Genomic DNA, 18,242 nt, shown 5'->3' on the forward strand with positions numbered 1-18,242 from the left:
TGCTCTGCGATTGGCTGCTGTGTCTCGTCTCTAACTGTCGTGTTCCTGCCTCCTCAGGTGGAAAACTCTCCGTCAGCTCCACCTGTCCAAACTCCCACCCTCTCTGATAACATGTCCCCTCCTGTCTCGTCCAATCACGCCGCTCCCCGGCAGTATAAAAGCTCCAGGCTCACACAGACCCAACATGATCGAGCCATGGCCTTCCTGTGGATCCTCTCCTGCCTCGCCTTCGCCGGCGCCGCCTACGGTGAGACAAACTCTTTACCATCAGAGTCACAGCTGAGGGAGTGAAGCATGCTGGGTTATTTCTCATCCATAATCTATGCTTGATTGATTATTGGCCCACATTTGAGATGATTTATTGTTTTGACATGATTCAGGTGATGATGAGTGGATGAGCTTCTTCAGGACGTTAAAAATAACACACATCATGTCTGCAGCTCTCAGATCAGCTGATGTGACGTCAACAAATGTTACATTATAATGTTCCTGACAGTCAGAAGAGATCAGTCTTCAATTATTTTACATGTCAACAATCATATGAAGACACTGACTGCAGCATAAACATCAACTTCAGTATGAAGAGCTGAGTATTAACACCTGCACCTGTTTCACCATGTCCTTGTTCATGATGTCATGATGATGTCACCAGGCTGCGGCACTCCCGCCATCAGACCAATCATCACCGGTTACTCTCGTATTGTGAACGGTGAGGAGGCGGTGCCTCACTCCTGGCCCTGGCAGGTGTCCCTGCAGGTAAACACACACACACACACACACACACACACACACACACACACGCAGATGATGTGTTCATAAACACGTCGTCTCTCTGTTGTTTCAGGATTACACCGGCTTCCACTTCTGTGGCGGCTCTCTCATCAACGAGAACTGGGTGGTGACAGCTGCTCACTGCAACGTCAGGTAAACACCTTCATCTGTCACCTTCATCCTGTCACCTGCATCCTGTCACCTCCATCCTGTCACCTCCATCCTGTCACCTGCATCCTGTCACCTCCATCTTGTCACCTTCATCCTGTCACCTCCATCCTGTCACCTCCATCCTGTCACCTTCATCATGTCACCTTCATCTGTCACCTTCATCCTGTCACCTTCATCCTGTCACCTGCATCCTGTCACCTCCATCCTGTCACCTCCATCATGTCACCTTCATCCTGTCACCTGCATCCTGTCACCTCCATCCTGTCACCTCCATCCTGTCACCTTCATCCTGTCACCTCCATCATGTCACCTTCATCCCGTCACCTTCATCCTGTCACCTCCATCCTGTCACCTTCATCCTGTCACCTCCATCATGTCACCTTCATCCTGTCACCTTCATCCTGTCACCTCCATCATGTCACCTTCATCCTGTCACCTCCATCCTGTCACCTCCATCATGTCACCTTCATCTGTCACCTTCATCCTGTCACCTGCATCCTGTCACCTCCATCATGTCACCTTCATCCTGTCACCTCCATCCTGTCACCTCCATCCTGTCACCTTCATCCTGTCACCTCCATCATGTCACCTCCATCCTGTCACCTTCATCCTGTCACCTCCATCATGTCACCTTCATCCTGTCACCTCCATCCTGTCACCTCCATCCTGTCACCTGCATCCTGTCACCTCCATCCTGTCACCTCCATCTTGTCACCTTCATCCTGTCACCTCCATCCTGTCACCTTCATCCTGTCACCTCCATCCTGTCACCTTCATCCTGTCACCTGCATCCTGTCACCTCCATCCTGTCACCTCCATCCTGTCACCTTCATCCTGTCACCTCCATCATGTCACCTTCATCCTGTCACCTTCATCCTGTCACCTCCATCCTGTCACCTTCATCCTGTCACCTCCATCATGTCACCTGCATCCTGTCACCTCCATCCTGTCACCTCCATCATGTCACCTTCATCTGTCACCTTCATCCTGTCACCTGCATCCTGTCACCTCCATCATGTCACCTTCATCCTGTCACCTCCATCCTGTCACCTTCATCCTGTCACCTGCATCCTGTCATCTTCATCCTGTCACCTGCATCCTGTCACCTCCATCCTGTCACCTGCATCCTGTCACCTCCATCCTGTCACCTCCATCTTGTCACCTTCATCCTGTCACCTCCATCCTGTCACCTTCATCCTGTCACCTCCATCATGTCACCTTCATCCTGTCACCTCCATCCTGTCACCTCCATCATGTCACCTTCATCCTGTCACCTCCATCATGTCACCTTCATCCTGTCACCTCCATCATGTCACCTCCATCATGTCACCTTCATCCTGTCACCTCCATCCTGTCACCTCCATCATGTCACCTCCATCATGACACCTTCATCCTGTCACCTCCATCCTGTCACCTTCATCCTGTCACCTGCATCCTGTCACCTTCATCCTGTCACCTCCATCCTGTCACCTCCATCATGTCACCTCCATCATGTCACCTTCATCCTGTCACCTCCATCCTGTCACCTCCATCATGTCACCTCCATCATGACACCTTCATCCTGTCACCTCCATCCTGTCACCTTCATCCTGTCACCTGCATCCTGTCACCTCCATCCTGTCACCTCCATCCTGTCACCTGCATCCTGTCACCTCCATCGTGTCACCTCCATCATGTCACCTTCATCGTGTCACCTGCATCCTGTCACCTCCATCCTGTCACCTTCATCCTGAACCTTCATCCTTTCACCTGCATCCTGTCACCTCCATCCTGTCACCTCCATCATGTCACCTTCATCCTGTCACCTCCATCCTGTCACCTCCATCATGTCACCTTCATCCTGTCACCTTTGTCTTAACCATTGAGGTGCTCTGTAGTTACATGAAGCTCCGCCTCCCATTAGTCACCTGTCAAAAGATGTTTTTGGCACAAAATGGCCGCCTGACGTTTCCGTCCTTTTCCCTGCAGGACGTCCCACCGTGTGATCCTCGGAGAACACGACCGCTCCTCCAACGCTGAGTCCATCCAGGTCATGAAGGTCGGAAAGGTGGGTGACAAACAACGTCTGTGTCTCATCTCATCACGGTGCCTTCTCGTGTGTCCACCACTCATAATGATGTCATTTCCTGTCAGGTGTTCAAGCACCCCAAGTACAACGGCTACACCATCAACAACGACATCCTGCTCATCAAGCTGGCCAGCCCCGCTCAGATGGGTGTGCGTGTTTCCCCGGTGTGTGTGGCTGAGACCGCTGACAACTTCCCCGGAGGCATGAGGTGTGTGACCAGCGGCTGGGGCCTGACCCGCTACAACGGTGAGAGCACCTGCATCAGCCGGCCAATCAGAGCAGAGCAGGGCGGGGTCTCTACAACACATACACACACACACAGACAAAGACACAGCAAATGAACTACACACATGGAGATAACCAATCACACAGAAGCACACGCTCTGTTAGTCAGCTGGAGTCCAGCTCAGGGGTCTGTGGGTCTTTGTGGGAATCTGACACTGAGCTGAACATGACTCACTTTGTGTTGAGTCACAGCTAAAGACTGTAACTGATTGTTGTGTTCTGTCCAAGTGTTTGGACAGATGCTTTGGCAAAATTGTTGTTAAACTTTCATGCCAATAAAGCCCCCTTTGAATTTGAATTTGAACTGATCAGAGGTCAGTGAGGGTCAAGTCAAGAGACGAGCTGGCTTTGTTCAAACAAGTCAACTGAAGTGTGACCAGCTGTGATCCTGATGTGTGTGTGTGTGTGTGTGTGTGTGTGTGTGTCTGTTGCAGCTCCTGACACCCCCGCCCTGCTGCAGCAGGCCTCCCTCCCCCTGCTGACCAATGAGCAGTGCCGTCAGTACTGGGGCAGCAAGATCAGCAACCTGATGATCTGTGCTGGAGCCTCCGGAGCCTCCTCCTGCATGGTGGGTGGTGACACATGAAGCTCCTGTCAAAGTGTTGATCTGAGCTGCTGTTTGTTGTTTACATGCTTGTTTGTTGTTTTCAGGGCGACTCTGGCGGTCCTCTGGTCTGTGAGAAGGCTGGAGCCTGGACTCTGGTCGGTATCGTGTCCTGGGGCAGTGGAACCTGCACTCCCACCATGCCCGGCGTGTACGCCCGCGTCACCGAGCTCCGCGCCTGGATGGATACGACCATTGCTGCCAACTGAGCGTGTCTGACAGGGCAGCTTCCTGTTTGAAGCTGATCATCAATAAAACACAGAAACTGAAGCAGTGCTGTCGTTGTCGTTTGTTCACACTGAATGTAAAGAAAAAGTCAAACAGTGAGTTTGATCTTCTCTGTCTGTCTGAGAGGGAGACGTCAGCACCATATCAGCCTGAACACAGTCGTCACTACACAGCTGCAGCTGGTAGCCTAGCTTAGCATAAAGACTGGCAGCAGAGGAAAACAGCTGGCCTGACTCAAAATACACCAGCATCTCTAAAGGTCATTAAACACATTCTTCTGTCATTTGAATGAATCAATCAGCATGTTGTCTTTACTGACACAAAACACAAGTTAGCTAACTGGTTAACTCGCTAACCCTGCAGTCGCTCATGCAGCTACAGCTCTAGTTTGGTACTAAACTATAAGATTAAACATTAATGACTTAACGACATGATCAGAAATATCTCCGGACAGGAGGACGATCGTAACACGACAGGTTTTAAACATGTGTTTAGTTTTTTTGAGCTTCTTAATGGTTATTAATTTAAAGTTCTTTAAGACTGACTGAAACATTTGATTTAAAACAGGAGGTTACATAACAAGCACAACAGAATGGAAACCAGGAAAACAGAAACCTTTTCTTCATCCTGCTGATTTCAGCGTTGTGCAACACCAGGAGAATGTCTGACTTGGTTAAAGCACGCTGTGCGACCCGGCCCGTGGTGCCGGCGGTTCTGATAGCAGCATGTGTCACGGGGGTAATGTCGCAGTTATTCTGGTAACAACAGAACAGCATCAAGCTCCAAATATTACTTAAACACAAAACAACATAATTAATGTAACTGTTGGTGAGAAAGTTACAGCATAACATGATGAGATCCACAGAGTACTGATCCAAACAGAGATGGTACTCAACCTGGAAGCCTTCTGAACAAAACACCTGCAGAAGTAACAGATTACAAACAAGCTTTCTGAAGTATTTCAGCAGAGCTCATTAAAGTCAACGTACCACTGAGACAGGAAGCAGCAGAGTTGCAGTAACTTCATAGCGTAACGCAGTACTTCTGCAATTCAAGCAGTCTTTTACTTAGTTAGTCTTTCATAAAAGTATGTCTCTGTCTCTGTCTCTGTCTGTGTTTGTCTCTGTCTGTGTTTGTGTCTCTGTCTCTGTTTGTCTCTGTCTGTGTTTGTCTCTGTCTGTGTCTGTGTTTGTCTCTGTCTGTGTTTGTGTCTCTGTCTGTGTTTGTGTCTCTGTCTCTGTTTGTCTCTGTCTGTGTCTCTGTCTCTGTCTCTGTCTGTGTTTGTCTCTGTCTTTGTTTGTGTCTCTGTCTGTGTTTGTGTCTCTGTCTGTTTGTCTCTGTCTCTGTTTGTGTCTCTGTCTGTGTTTGTCTCTGTCTGTGTTTGTCTCTGTCTCTGTCTGTGTTTGTCTCTGTCTTTGTTTGTGTCTCTGTCTGTGTTTGTGTCTCTGTCTGTTTGTCTCTGTCTCTGTTTGTGTCTCTGTCTGTGTTTGTCTCTGTCTGTGTTTGTGTCTCTGTCTGTGTTTGTCTCTGTCTCTGTTTGTGTCTCTGTCTCTGTCTGTGTTTGTCTCTGTCTGTGTTTGTGTCTCTGTCTCTGTCTGTGTTTGTCTCTGTCTGTGTTTGTGTCTCTGTCTCTGTCTGTGTCTCTGTCTGTGTTTGTCTCTGTCTGTGTTTGTGTCTCTGTCTGTGTTTGTGTCTCTGTCTGTGTCTCTGTCTGTGTCTCTGTCTCTGTGTCTGCCTGTCTCTGTGTCTGTGTCTGTGTCTCTATGTCTCTGTGTCTCTATGTCTCTGTGTCTCTGTCTCTGTCTGTCTGTGTCTCTGTCTGTCTGTCTCTCTGTCTGTCTGTGTCTCTGTCTGTGTCTCTGTCTGTCTGTGTCTCTGTCTCTGTCTGTCTGTGTCAAGGCATGACAAGGCAGTGCTTATATTGCCAAAGCATATAACAATAAAATAATATTATTTAAAAAATTAATAAATAAAAAAAAAAACATCCAAAAGAAAATCATTTGATCACAACATATTTACAGGAACAGAGTCGGCTGTTTGCTCCTATGTGGTGTTTCCGTGGTCGTCCCTCAGTCTGTGGCAGGAGGACACATACTCAGCTGCTAGTCTGCAGCACCTAAAACATATTTTAATTTGTCTACATCTGGAAGTGTCTCAAATTCTTCACAGTGGTTTTTAAATCTGGGGAAGAACGTTTGTCTAATTTGTTTCTATTTGTCACAGCGGAGTAGAAAATGTTGCTCAGTCTCTACTTCTCCCTGTGAGCAGAGCGAGCAGAGTCTGTCCTCCCTGGGAGTCCAGGTCTGTCTGTGTCGGCCGGTTTCCAGAGCCAGACTGTGTCCGCTCAGTCTGTATCTGCTCAGAGTCTTTCTGAGTCTGTGCTCAGGTACGGTGCTCAGGTACGGTGCTCAGGTACGGTGGTCAGGTACGGTGCTCAGGTACGGTGGTCAGGTACGGTGCTAAGGTACGGTGCTCAGGTACGGTGCTAAGGTACGGTGCTCAGGTACGGTGCTAAGGTACGGTGCTCAGGTACGGTGCTAAGGTACGGTGCTCAGGTACGGTGCTCAGGTACGGTGCTCAGGTACGGTGCTAAGGTACGGTGCTCAGGTACGGTGCTAAGGTACGGTGCTCAGGTACGGTGCTAAGGTACGGTGCTCAGGTACGGTGCTCAGGTACAGTGCTCAGGTACGGTGCTCAGGTACAGTGCTCAGGTATTCTGCCACTGTGTACGGCCTGCTTAAGGCTGAATAACAATCCATTTTGCTGTGGTTCTTTGTGGTGTCTTTCCAGTAGGTGGTGTATTTCTCTTTCTGTCTGCTTATGATTTGGTTGGGCCGGATGGTTTGGGGTCTGTCCTGAGGGTCTGGTGTTGAGGTCAGGGAGCTGAGAGTCAGGGCGAGCTGACCAAGTTCATCTCTTGGGATTTTAGTGCTTTGTAGTGGAAACTCTGGGGGTCACTTGATTTTAGGTGGTTGTAGAATTTGATGGCTCTGTGTCTGTGTCTCTGTCTGTGTTTGTGTCTCTGTCTGTGTCTGTGTCTCTGTCTGTGTTTGTGTCTCTGTCTGTGTTTGTGTCTCTGTCTGTGTCTGTGTCTGTGTCTCTGTCTGTGTTTGTGTCTCTGTCTGTGTTTGTGTCTCTGTCTGTGTTTGTGTCTCTGTCTGTGTTTTTTCAAATCAAATCAAATCAAAACTTTATTTATAGAGCACTTTTCATGCACGGACATGCAACACAAAGTGCTTTACACACGAAAGACAAAACAATTACAAAGAAAGCCCCTCCCTCCCACCCTCCATACTACACACACACACACACACACACACACACACCTGCACACTCTCACTACTGACAATAGGGAGACATGGCACTGAGGATTGAGGAAGCGTCAGCTTTGGGGCCGTCCACACTGGGAGGAGTCGCAGGCTGTGCCACAGGGGGCACCAGCGCTCAGGCCCCCCGACCCCGACAGACAACAGTCGGCCAGCACCTCCAGCAGCAGCCCAGACACAGCTCCCAGTGTGGAGGACCCCCTGACGAAACACTGGAGTTAAACCTAAAAAACTAAAAACATAAGATAGGATAAAAACCACGACAAAAGATAAGTAAATGGAGTGAACAGTTAAAAGGTTAATTAAGTTATTTAAGATTAATATCGTCTTAAAAAACAAGATAGAAGCAACAACATAAAATAAGGTAGAATCACATAAGAACGTAAGAAGAATTTAAAATATTAGTTAAAAGCCTGATTGAAAAGGTGTCTTTAACCTTCCCTTAAAAATATCCACAGTCTCTGCAGGCCTGAGGCTCTCCGGCAGGCTGTTCCACAGGTGGGGGCCATAGTGGCTAAATGCCGCCTCACCGTGGGTTTTAGTTCTGGGTTCTGGTATGGATAAAAGGCCGGTGCCGGAGGACAGTGCCGGCCCAAGCCTTTTGGGGGCCCTAAGCAGAATTTGATTTGGGGCCCCCCTCCCACCACCGCGGAGTCACCTGTGTTTGACAATTATTGACACAAATGTCACACTATAATGTTACATTATAAATTGTATTAATACAGTGACGGATTATGAACTACTGTCCCTCTGGGCACAGATGCATAACGACCCCCCCACCTTATTTGTATGAAAGTGGGTGCAAATGGGGGAAGGGGGTTCTGGAGGTCCTCCCCCAGAAAATTCTGAATTTGGTAGATGTGATTTCCTGTATTCTGGTGCATTTTTGGGACGGCCAGCTGGAGAAGGGCAATACCTAAATTCATTCAGATTCATAGCCTTTTGCTTTTTGACTTATTGAGGTAGTGACTTCACGCAACGACTTGGGCTTCAGGGCCCCTTGACCTCTTGGGCCCGGTAGGCTCATTCAGTAATCCATCCTTGCTCACATGCCACAAATGTTTTGGGGCTCCTGGCCCCTCTAGACCTCTGGCCCCCTGGGCTTGGTAGACCCCTGCATTAATAAAGTTGTTATTTACACCAAATCAGTCACCTTTTAACCTTAGAGGGTACTAAATTCACAATTGATTTTAAACTTTCATATTCAAAGTGAAGCACTAAGTGTGATTTACCGAACTTGAATTGAAAAATAACAAAATACAACAGCAGAGATTGCATTTGTTGTAAACAAGTGTGGCCAGGTCATAAATGAGGAGACTGGACACAGTAGAATAATTATTGTGGGTCTTTTATTCCCTGACTGCAATTTATAAAACAAACAGCATTAATACTGCAATTTTGAGGATTTGAGGTAATCAGTATTAAACAAACAAAATATTTTTCCTCACTGTACTGTAAAAGTGACTCTAGACTTGACTAGACAACAGTAGTGGCTCTTTCTGAATAAATAAAATAAAAAACAGAAAAACAAATCATCAAACTAATCATCATCTTATTTGCTGATACTCATAACCATTCTTGTTTCACACACGACATCAAAATACACACCTCAGCAGTCCGTCTTTCACTCCCACTACTGCTACTTCTGTGTAACTAACTCTGCATGAGAACGCTGTGATCTCCCACGATCTCGTGCAACCTACCGCTGCGCCGCTCTTAAAGTGACAGTGTCACCTAAACAAAAAGAAACTGCTAACATAGTAATAATTCCCTACAGAATAATAAAACACTGTCTTAGCAGTCTGAAAACAGTCCTGGTCTCTTGTTCACCTGACTACACAAGCAATAAATAAATAAATAAATATTTTTTTAATTTTTAAAATAACTATTTCTCGGTTGGGGGCCCCAAGCAGCCGCTTAGTTCGCTTATGCCTCGGGCCGGCTCTGCCGGAGGACCTCAGTGCTCCCGCCGTCTGGTCCTCGTCAGCACGCGTGCGGCTGAGTTTTGTAATAGTTGGAGATTTGAAGTTCTGTTTTTGGGAAGAGCAGAGAGCAGTGCATTACAGTGATCCAAGAGACAAGAAACAAAAGCATGCATTAGCACCTCCGTACTGGCCTGGGAGAGAAACGGGCGGACTCTGGCTCTGTGTCTCTGTCTGTCTGTGTCTCTGTCTGTCTGTGTCTGTCTGTGTGTCTGTGTCTGTCTGTGTTTGTGTCTCTGTCTGTCTCTATGTCTCTGTGTCTGTGTCTCTGTCTGTGTCTGTCTGTGTTTGTGTTTGTGTCTCTGTCTGTCTCTATGTCTCTGTGTCTGTGTCTCTGTCTGTGTCTGTCTGTGTTTGTGTCTCTGTCTGTGTATCTGTCTAGTGTCTCTGCCTGTGTCTCTGTCTCTGTATCCATCTGTGTGTCTCTCTGTGTCTCTGTCTGTCTGTGTCTGTCTGTGTGTCTGTGTCTGTCTGTGTTTGTGTCTCTGTCTGTCTCTATGTCTCTGTGTCTGTGTCTCTGTCTGTGTCTGTCTGTGTTTGTGTTTGTGTCTCTGTCTGTCTCTATGTCTCTGTGTCTGTGTCTCTGTCTGTGTCTGTCTGTGTTTGTGTCTCTGTCTGTGTATCTGTCTAGTGTCTCTGCCTGTGTCTCTGTCTCTGTATCCATCTGTGTGTCTCTCTGTGTCTCTGTCTGTCTCTGTCTGTGTCTGTCTGTGTCTGTCTGTGTCTGTGTCTGTCTGTGTCTCTGTCTGTGTCTCTGTCTGTCTCTGTATGTGTCTCTGTGTCTGTGTCTCTGTCTGTCTTTGTCTGTGTCTGTCTGTGTCTGTGTCTGTCTGTATCTCTGTCTGTCTCTGTCTGTGTCTGTCTGTGTGTCTCTCTGTGTCTCTGTCTGTCTGTGTCTCTGTGTCTGTGTCGCTGTCTATTGGTGTCTGTGTCTCTGTCTGTCTCTGTCTGTGTCTCTGTGTCTATGTCGCTGTCTGTGTGTCTGTGTGTCTGTCTGTCTCTCTCTGTCTGTGTCTCTGTGTCTGTCTGTGTCTCTGTCTGTGTCTCTGTCTCTGTCTGTCTCTGTCTGTCTCTGTGTCTGTCTGTGTCTGTCTGTCTCTGTCTGTCTCTGTCTGTGTCTCTGTCTGTCTCTGTCTCTGTCTGTCTCTGTCTGTGTTCAGTTCACTGTCAGACTGTCAGCAGAATCCAGATGTAAATGTCATCCTGTCATCAGGCTTCAGAGTTACAGACTGTGGGCTGTAAAGAAGCTACACATCATCCTCTTCATCATCATCATCATCATCTTCATCTTCATCATCATCTTCTTCATCTTCGTCATCTTCATCATCTTCATCTTCATCATCATCTTCTTCATCTTTGTCATCTTCATCATCTTCATCATCATCATCATCATCATCATCTTCGTCATCATCATCTTCATCATCATCTTCATCTTCATCATCATCATCTTCATCATCATCACCTTCATCATCATCATCTTCATCATCTTCATCATCAACATCATCATCATCATCTTCATCTTCATCTTCATCTTCATCATCATCTTCATCTTCATCATCTTCATCATCAAACCTTTAAACAACACTGGCAGAAACGAGTTGATATGGTCTTAAAGTGAGAGTTGAGACATGTTAGACCAGGACTGCTTTAGTCCTGAACCAGGACTGACAGAGTCCTGTTTCCTGAGGCACCCTAACCCACACAGGAGATCAGCGAAGACCTTCTGGACTTGCTGAACCTGCTTTGATCGTATTTACTTCCACAGTACTTACTGTGACCCATCTGTCACGGTTCTGTGTTTGTGTTTCGTTGTGTTTTATCGTGTTTTCTGGTCTTGTGTTGTCTTTTGCCTTTTTTCCAGTGTTCAGTTTTCCATCAGGTTCTTGTGGTCCACACCGGCTCTGCAGCTTTTCCATCAGGTTCTCGTGGTCCACACCGGCTCTGCAGCTTTTCCATCAGGTTCTCGTGGTCCACACCGGCTCTGCAGCTTTTCCATCAGGTTCTTGTGGTCCACACCGGCTCTGCAGCTTTTCCCTCCCTCAGTGTTTTTGCGATCCTTTGCCCGCCTCGCTCCAGCTGCACCTCGTGACCTCAGTAGTTTTCTTTGTATTTAAGCTTGTGTGCTTCGCTCTGTCTTCATCAGTTCGTCCCTGTGTTTCTCACCCATGTTACTGCTCGTGTCTCGTCTCTCGTGTCTCGTGTCCCGTGTCTGTGGTCTGTTTTCTGGCTTTATGTTTCTGCTTCACTCTCGTCATTACTGGTTTGAACTTTGCTGTGTTTGGACTTTATTTTACTGTGGAAACAGGTTCTGCAGCCTTCGAAGCAGAACAGCCAGGTTCTATAACACAAGCCATAAGACTGTTAAACACAAAATAAAAAAATCCCTCCGTCCTCCCTCACACACCCGCTCAGGACTGCTTCACTTGATTGTGCAATATAAATAATACACATTGTGCAATATATTTTTATATTTTATATAGTATTTATGTTTACACTCTTTATTATTTATTTTATGTAAATACTTGCTGCTGTTTCTTTGTCCTGTGCCATACTGAGCCAACCGATCTGCACTGTGAGGTCTCATTTGAATGACAAATAAAGAAAGTCTAAGTCTACTTTGTATTTTTGCATTTCTTGGATTCTTGTTTATTTTTTGGGATTATTTCATGTTAAATGAATAAGGCTCACCGTCTGTGTCTGAACCTGCCTGTTGCTGTCACAGCATCAACATACCAATGAGGTCAATGTGAAAACCTACTCGCCAATAAACCAGATTGTGAATAAAAGATCTTTAAAGGTGATCAGCAGAATCATGATGATGTCATCTGGTTATCTTGTATTTGGATTTGAACATGCAAGATCATTTTTTATCTTTGAATCCTGAATATAAAGAATAACGATGACTTAGATGATGTGAAAGAATAAATGAGCGTCACTGTTAAATATCACTCACATGTTTCTGATCTGTTCTCACCAGCTGGACCCAGTTTGGGGACATTTAATTCTGACAGACAAAAGAATAACTGATAAAATTCTGAAAATCAATTCAATAATTTCTTTAGTTAACGGTCAAATATCCAAAGTGTAACTTCCCGATTAAATTGATCTCCATTCTTCATTTCAAAGGAACAGAAAGAACCACAGGACACAGTGATAGAGGCTGAAGTCAGAGGACACAGTGATAGAGGATGAAGTCAGACGACACAGTTATGGAGGCTGAAGTCAGAGGACACAGTGATGGAGGCTGAAGTCAGACGACACAGTGATGGAGGCTGAAGTCAGACGACACAGTGATAGAGGCTGAAGTCAGAGGACACAGTGATGGAGGCTGAAGTCAGACGACACAGTGATAGAGGCTGAAGTCAGACGACACAGTGATAGAGGCTGAAGTCAGAGGACACAGTTATGGAGGCTGAAGTCAGAGGACACAGTGATAGAGGCTGAAGTCAGAGGACACAGTTATGGAGGCTGAAGTCAGAGGACACAGTGATGGAGGCTGAAGTCAGAGGACACAGTTATGGAGGCTGAAGTCAGAGGACACAGTGATGGAGGCTGAAGTCAGACGACACAGTGATGGAGGCTGAAGTCAGAGGCTGAAGTCAGACGACACAGTGATGGAGGCTGAAGTCAGAGGACACAGTGATGGAGGCTGAAGTCAGAGGACACAGTTATGGAGGCTGAAGTCAGAGGACACAGTGATGGAGGCTGAAGTCAGACGACACAGTGATAGAGGCTGAAGTCAGAGGACACAGTTATGGAGGCTGAAGTCAGAGGACACAGTGATAGAGGCTGAAGTCAGAGGACACAGTTATGGAGGCTGAAGTCAGAGGCTGAAGTCAGACGACACAGTGATGGAGGCTGAAGTCAGACGACACAGTGATGGAGGCTGAAGTCAGAGGACACAGTTATGGAGGCTGAAGTCAGAGGACACAGTGATGGAGGCTGAAGTCAGACGACACAGTGATGGAGGCTGAAGTCAGACGACACAGTGATGGAGGCTGAAGTCAGACGACACAGTGATGGAGGCTGAAGTCAGATGACACAGTGATAGAGGCTGAAGTTGCTGCTGCACGTCGTTCAAACAGCTCAGACACATAACGTCACATCGAGTGTGATGAGATCACTTCAACATTCAAGTAAGTTTTTATAAACAACTACTTTCTGTTCAGGTCATATTTAAGATCCAAACTGAACGTGAGTCTGTTTAATGTAAGGCCCAGAGCAGTGGACCTGGTGTTGACCCACTTATCATAACATGATGAACTGTGTCAGTGATGAGGGCAGTCTCAGTGTGATGTGTCAACTCATGACTGGATTTCATCAAAGATACTCTGAAATGTTTAATAAAAAGTGTTTATGATCCAGAGGCTCTTGAAGTTGGTGAACTACTGAGATCATCTGACAGGTATGAAATCTGAAGGACGTGACGAAGGCTTGAGTTGGATCATCGTGTACTTTAAAGGGTTCAGGTCAGGGACCGGTATCAGTTTGAGTGAGGCGCAGAGGAGCAGTGATGAGAAGGATCACAGCTGACCGACTGAGTTCATCCAGTTTGTTTGTGAAGGACAGAAAAGTCCTTCATGTCATGGACGAGGCTTCAGTTTGAAGACTGATGAATAATGATTCACCACCAACTCATTGATTAACATTCATTCATTGACTCTAAACTTTATAACACAGTGAACAGACAATGAACCAACAGTCAAGTCAGTTAGTGAATGATATCTTGAACAGATTAATCAATAATGGATAGAATCTGTAGCTGCAGCCTGACGCTGGAAACTTTCTGATTGTGAATCGAACTAAAAATAAAAACCTGAAAGTTTGGACTGAGTGTTCTGCTCTGTGATTGGCTGCCGTGTTGAACCAACATGACAGCTGGCAGAATGACACAATAATCAATCAATCAATCAATCAATCAATCAATCAATCAATCAATCAATCAATCAATCAATCAAACCCTCACTGTTAGCTGAGGAAGTGACAGATGAACCCTGAAGGGGACATGTGTTCAGCTGTTGTTAGTCGTTTGTGTGTGAAATCAGTTGTCGTGGTATTTTCTTTACATTAACAGTGTGAGGTCAGCAGAGACCATTCTGCTCTGCGATTGGCTGCTGTGTCTCGTCTCTAACTGTCGTGTTCCTGCCTCCTCAGGTGGAAAACTCTCCGTCAGCTCCACCTGTCCAAACTCCCACCCTCTCTGATAACATGTCCCCTCCTGTCTCGTCCAATCACGCCGCTCCCCGGCAGTATAAAAGCTCCAGGCTCACACAGACCCAACATGATCGAGCCATGGCCTTCCTGTGGATCCTCTCCTGCCTCGCCTTCGCCGGCGCCGCCTACGGTGAGACAAACTCTTTACCATCAGAGTCACAGCTGAGGGAGTGAAGCATGCTGGGTTATTTCTCATCCATAATCTATGCTTGATTGATTATTGGCCCACATTTGAGATGATTTATTGTTTTGACATGATTCAGGTGATGATGAGTGGATGAGCTTCTTCAGGACGTTAAAGATAACACACATCATGTCTGCAGCTCTCAGATCAGCTGATGTGACGTCAACAAATGTTACATTATAATGTTCCTGACAGTCAGAAGAGATCAGTCTTCAATTATTTTACATGTCAACAATCATATGAAGACACTGACTGCAGCATAAACATCAACTTCAGTATGAAGAGCTGAGTATTAACACCTGCACCTGTTTCACCATGTCCTTGTTCATGATGTCATGATGATGTCACCAGGCTGCGGCACTCCCGCCATCAGACCAATCATCACCGGTTACTCTCGTATTGTGAACGGTGAGGAGGCGGTGCCTCACTCCTGGCCCTGGCAGGTGTCCCTGCAGGTAAACACACACACACACACACACACACACACGCAGATGATGTGTTCATAAACACGTCGTCTCTCTGTTGTTTCAGGATTACACCGGCTTCCACTTCTGTGGCGGCTCTCTCATCAACGAGAACTGGGTGGTGACAGCTGCTCACTGCAACGTCAGGTAAACACCTTCATCTGTCACCTTCATCCTGTCACCTGCATCCTGTCACCTCCATCCTGTCACCTCCATCCTGTCACCTCCATCCTGTCACCTGCATCCTGTCACCTCCATCTTGTCACCTTCATCCTGTCACCTCCATCCTGTCACCTCCATCCTGTCACCTTCATCCTGTCACCTGCATCCTGTCACCTCCATCCTGTCACCTCCATCCTGTCACCTTCATCCTGTCACCTCCATCCTGTCACCTTCATCCTGTCACCTTCATCCTGTCACCTCCATCCTGTCACCTCCATCCTGTCACCTGCATCCTGTCACCTCCATCCTGTCACCTCCATCCTGTCACCTTCATCCTGTCACCTCCATCATGTCACCTTCATCCTGTCACCTCCATCCTGTCACCTCCATCCTGTCACCTTCATCCTGTCACCTCCATCCTGTCACCTCCATCATGTCACCTCCATCATGTCACCTTCATCCTGTCACCTCCATCCTGTCACCTCCATCATGTCACCTCCATCATGACACCTTCATCCTGTCACCTCCATCCTGTCACCTTCATCCTGTCACCTGCATCCTGTCACCTTCATCCTGTCACCTCCATCCTGTCACCTCCATCATGTCACCTCCATCATGTCACCTTCATCCTGTCACCTCCATCCTGTCACCTCCATCATGTCACCTCCATCATGACACCTTCATCCTGTCACCTCCATCCTGTCACCTTCATCCTGTCACCTGCATCCTGTCACCTCCATCCTGTCACCTCCATCCTGTCACCTGCATCCTGTCACCTCCATCGTGTCACCTCCATCCTGTCACCTTCATCCTGAACCTTCATCCTTTCACCTGCATCCTGTCACCTCCATCCTGTCACCTCCATCATGTCACCTTCATCCTGTCACCTCCATCCTGTCACCTCCATCATGACACCTTCATCCTTTCACCTGCATCCTGTCACCTCCATCCTGTCACCTCCATCATGTCACCTTCATCCTGTCACCTCCATCCTGTCACCTCCATCATGTCACCTTCATCCTGTCACCTTTGTCTTAACCATTGAGGTGCTCTGTAGTTACACGAAGCTCCGCCTCCCATTAGTCACCTGTCAAAAGATGTTTTTGGCACAAAATGGCCGCCTGACGTTTCCGTCCTTTTCCCTGCAGGACGTCCCACCGTGTGATCCTCGGAGAACACGACCGCTCCTCCAACGCTGAGTCCATCCAGGTCATGAAGGTCGGAAAGGTGGGTGACAAACAACGTCTGTGTCTCATCTCATCACGGTGCCTTCTCGTGTGTCCACCACTCATAATGATGTCATTTCCTGTCAGGTGTTCAAGCACCCCAAGTACAACGGCTACACCATCAACAACGACATCCTGCTCATCAAGCTGGCCAGCCCCGCTCAGATGGGTGTGCGTGTTTCCCCGGTGTGTGTGGCTGAGACCGCTGACAACTTCCCCGGAGGCATGAGGTGTGTGACCAGCGGCTGGGGCCTGACCCGCTACAACGGTGAGAGCACCTGCATCAGCCGGCCAATCAGAGCAGAGCAGGGCGGGGTCTCTACAACACATACACACACACACAGACAAAGACACAGCAAATGAACTACACACATGGAGATAACCAATCACACAGAAGCACACGCTCTGTTAGTCAGCTGGAGTCCAGCTCAGGGGTCTGTGGGTCTTTGTGGGAATCTGACACTGAGCTGAACATGACTCACTTTGTGTTGAGTCACAGCTAAAGACTGTAACTGATTGTTGTGTTCTGTCCAAGTGTTTGGACAGATGCTTTGGCAAAATTGTTGTTAAACTTTCATGCCAATAAAGCCCCCTTTGAATTTGAATTTGAACTGATCAGAGGTCAGTGAGGGTCAAGTCAAGAGACGAGCTGGCTTTGTTCAAACAAGTCAACTGAAGTGTGACCAGCTGTGATCCTGATGTGTGTGTGTGTGTGTGTGTGTGTGTGTGTGTGTGTGTGTGTGTGTGTGTGTGTGTGTCTGTTGCAGCTCCTGACACCCCCGCCCTGCTGCAGCAGGCCTCCCTCCCCCTGCTGACCAATGAGCAGTGCCGTCAGTACTGGGGCAGCAAGATCAGCAACCTGATGATCTGTGCTGGAGCCTCCGGAGCCTCCTCCTGCATGGTGGGTGGTGACACATGAAGCTCCTGTCAAAGTGTTGATCTGAGCTGCTGTTTGTTGTTTACATGCTTGTTTGTTGTTTTCAGGGCGACTCTGGCGGTCCTCTGGTCTGTGAGAAGGCTGGAGCCTGGACTCTGGTCGGTATCGTGTCCTGGGGCAGTGGAACCTGCACTCCCACCATGCCCGGCGTGTACGCCCGCGTCACCGAGCTCCGCGCCTGGATGGATACGACCATTGCTGCCAACTGAGCGTGTCTGACAGGGCAGCTTCCTGTTTGAAGCTGATCATCAATAAAACACAGAAACTGAAGCAGTGCTGTCGTTGTCGTTTGTTCACACTGAATGTAAAGAAAAAGTCAAACAGTGAGTTTGATCTTCTCTGTCTGTCTGAGAGGGAGACGTCAGCACCATATCAGCCTGAACACAGTCGTCACTACACAGCTGCAGCTGGTAGCCTAGCTTAGCATAAAGACTGGCAGCAGAGGAAAACAGCTGGCCTGACTCAAAATACACCAGCATCTCTAAAGGTCATTAAACACATTCTTCTGTCATTTGAATGAATCAATCAGCATGTTGTCTTTACTGACACAAAACACAAGTTAGCTAACTGGTTAACTCGCTAACCCTGCAGTCGCTCATGCAGCTACAGCTCTAGTTTGG

General features: G+C 47.5%; 3 protein-coding genes across 3 annotated transcripts; all 3 read left to right on the forward strand.

Annotated features, from left to right (window-relative positions):
* The first annotated feature begins 180 nt into the window (after positions 1-180).
* LOC140994598 (chymotrypsin A-like) lies at positions 181-4,169 on the forward strand. Its single transcript, XM_073464313.1, has 7 exons — positions 181-247; positions 653-756; positions 845-924; positions 2,911-2,989; positions 3,076-3,256; positions 3,730-3,863; positions 3,947-4,169. Exons 1-7 carry the CDS (start codon positions 196-198, stop codon positions 4,106-4,108), a joined length of 792 nt encoding a protein of 263 aa, XP_073320414.1. The 5' UTR covers positions 181-195; the 3' UTR covers positions 4,109-4,169.
* LOC140994596 (uncharacterized) lies at positions 1,262-2,904 on the forward strand. The gene is made up of 4 exons (XM_073464311.1): positions 1,262-1,853; positions 1,951-2,370; positions 2,427-2,664; positions 2,734-2,904. The coding sequence occupies exons 1-4, from the start codon at positions 1,316-1,318 to the stop codon at positions 2,798-2,800; spliced, it is 1,263 nt and encodes a 420-aa protein (XP_073320412.1). The 5' UTR covers positions 1,262-1,315; the 3' UTR covers positions 2,801-2,904.
* Positions 4,170-14,712: 10,543 nt separating the features above from the next.
* Positions 14,713-17,892, forward strand: LOC140994597 (chymotrypsin A-like). The gene is made up of 7 exons (XM_073464312.1): positions 14,713-14,779; positions 15,185-15,288; positions 15,365-15,444; positions 16,608-16,686; positions 16,773-16,953; positions 17,453-17,586; positions 17,670-17,892. Exons 1-7 carry the CDS (start codon positions 14,728-14,730, stop codon positions 17,829-17,831), a joined length of 792 nt encoding a protein of 263 aa, XP_073320413.1. The 5' UTR covers positions 14,713-14,727; the 3' UTR covers positions 17,832-17,892.
* The last annotated feature ends 350 nt before the right edge of the window (positions 17,893-18,242 follow it).

This window comes from Pagrus major, chromosome 4, assembly GCF_040436345.1.
Source record: "Pagrus major chromosome 4, Pma_NU_1.0".
In the NCBI taxonomy this organism is placed as follows: Eukaryota; Metazoa; Chordata; class Actinopteri; order Spariformes; family Sparidae; genus Pagrus; species Pagrus major.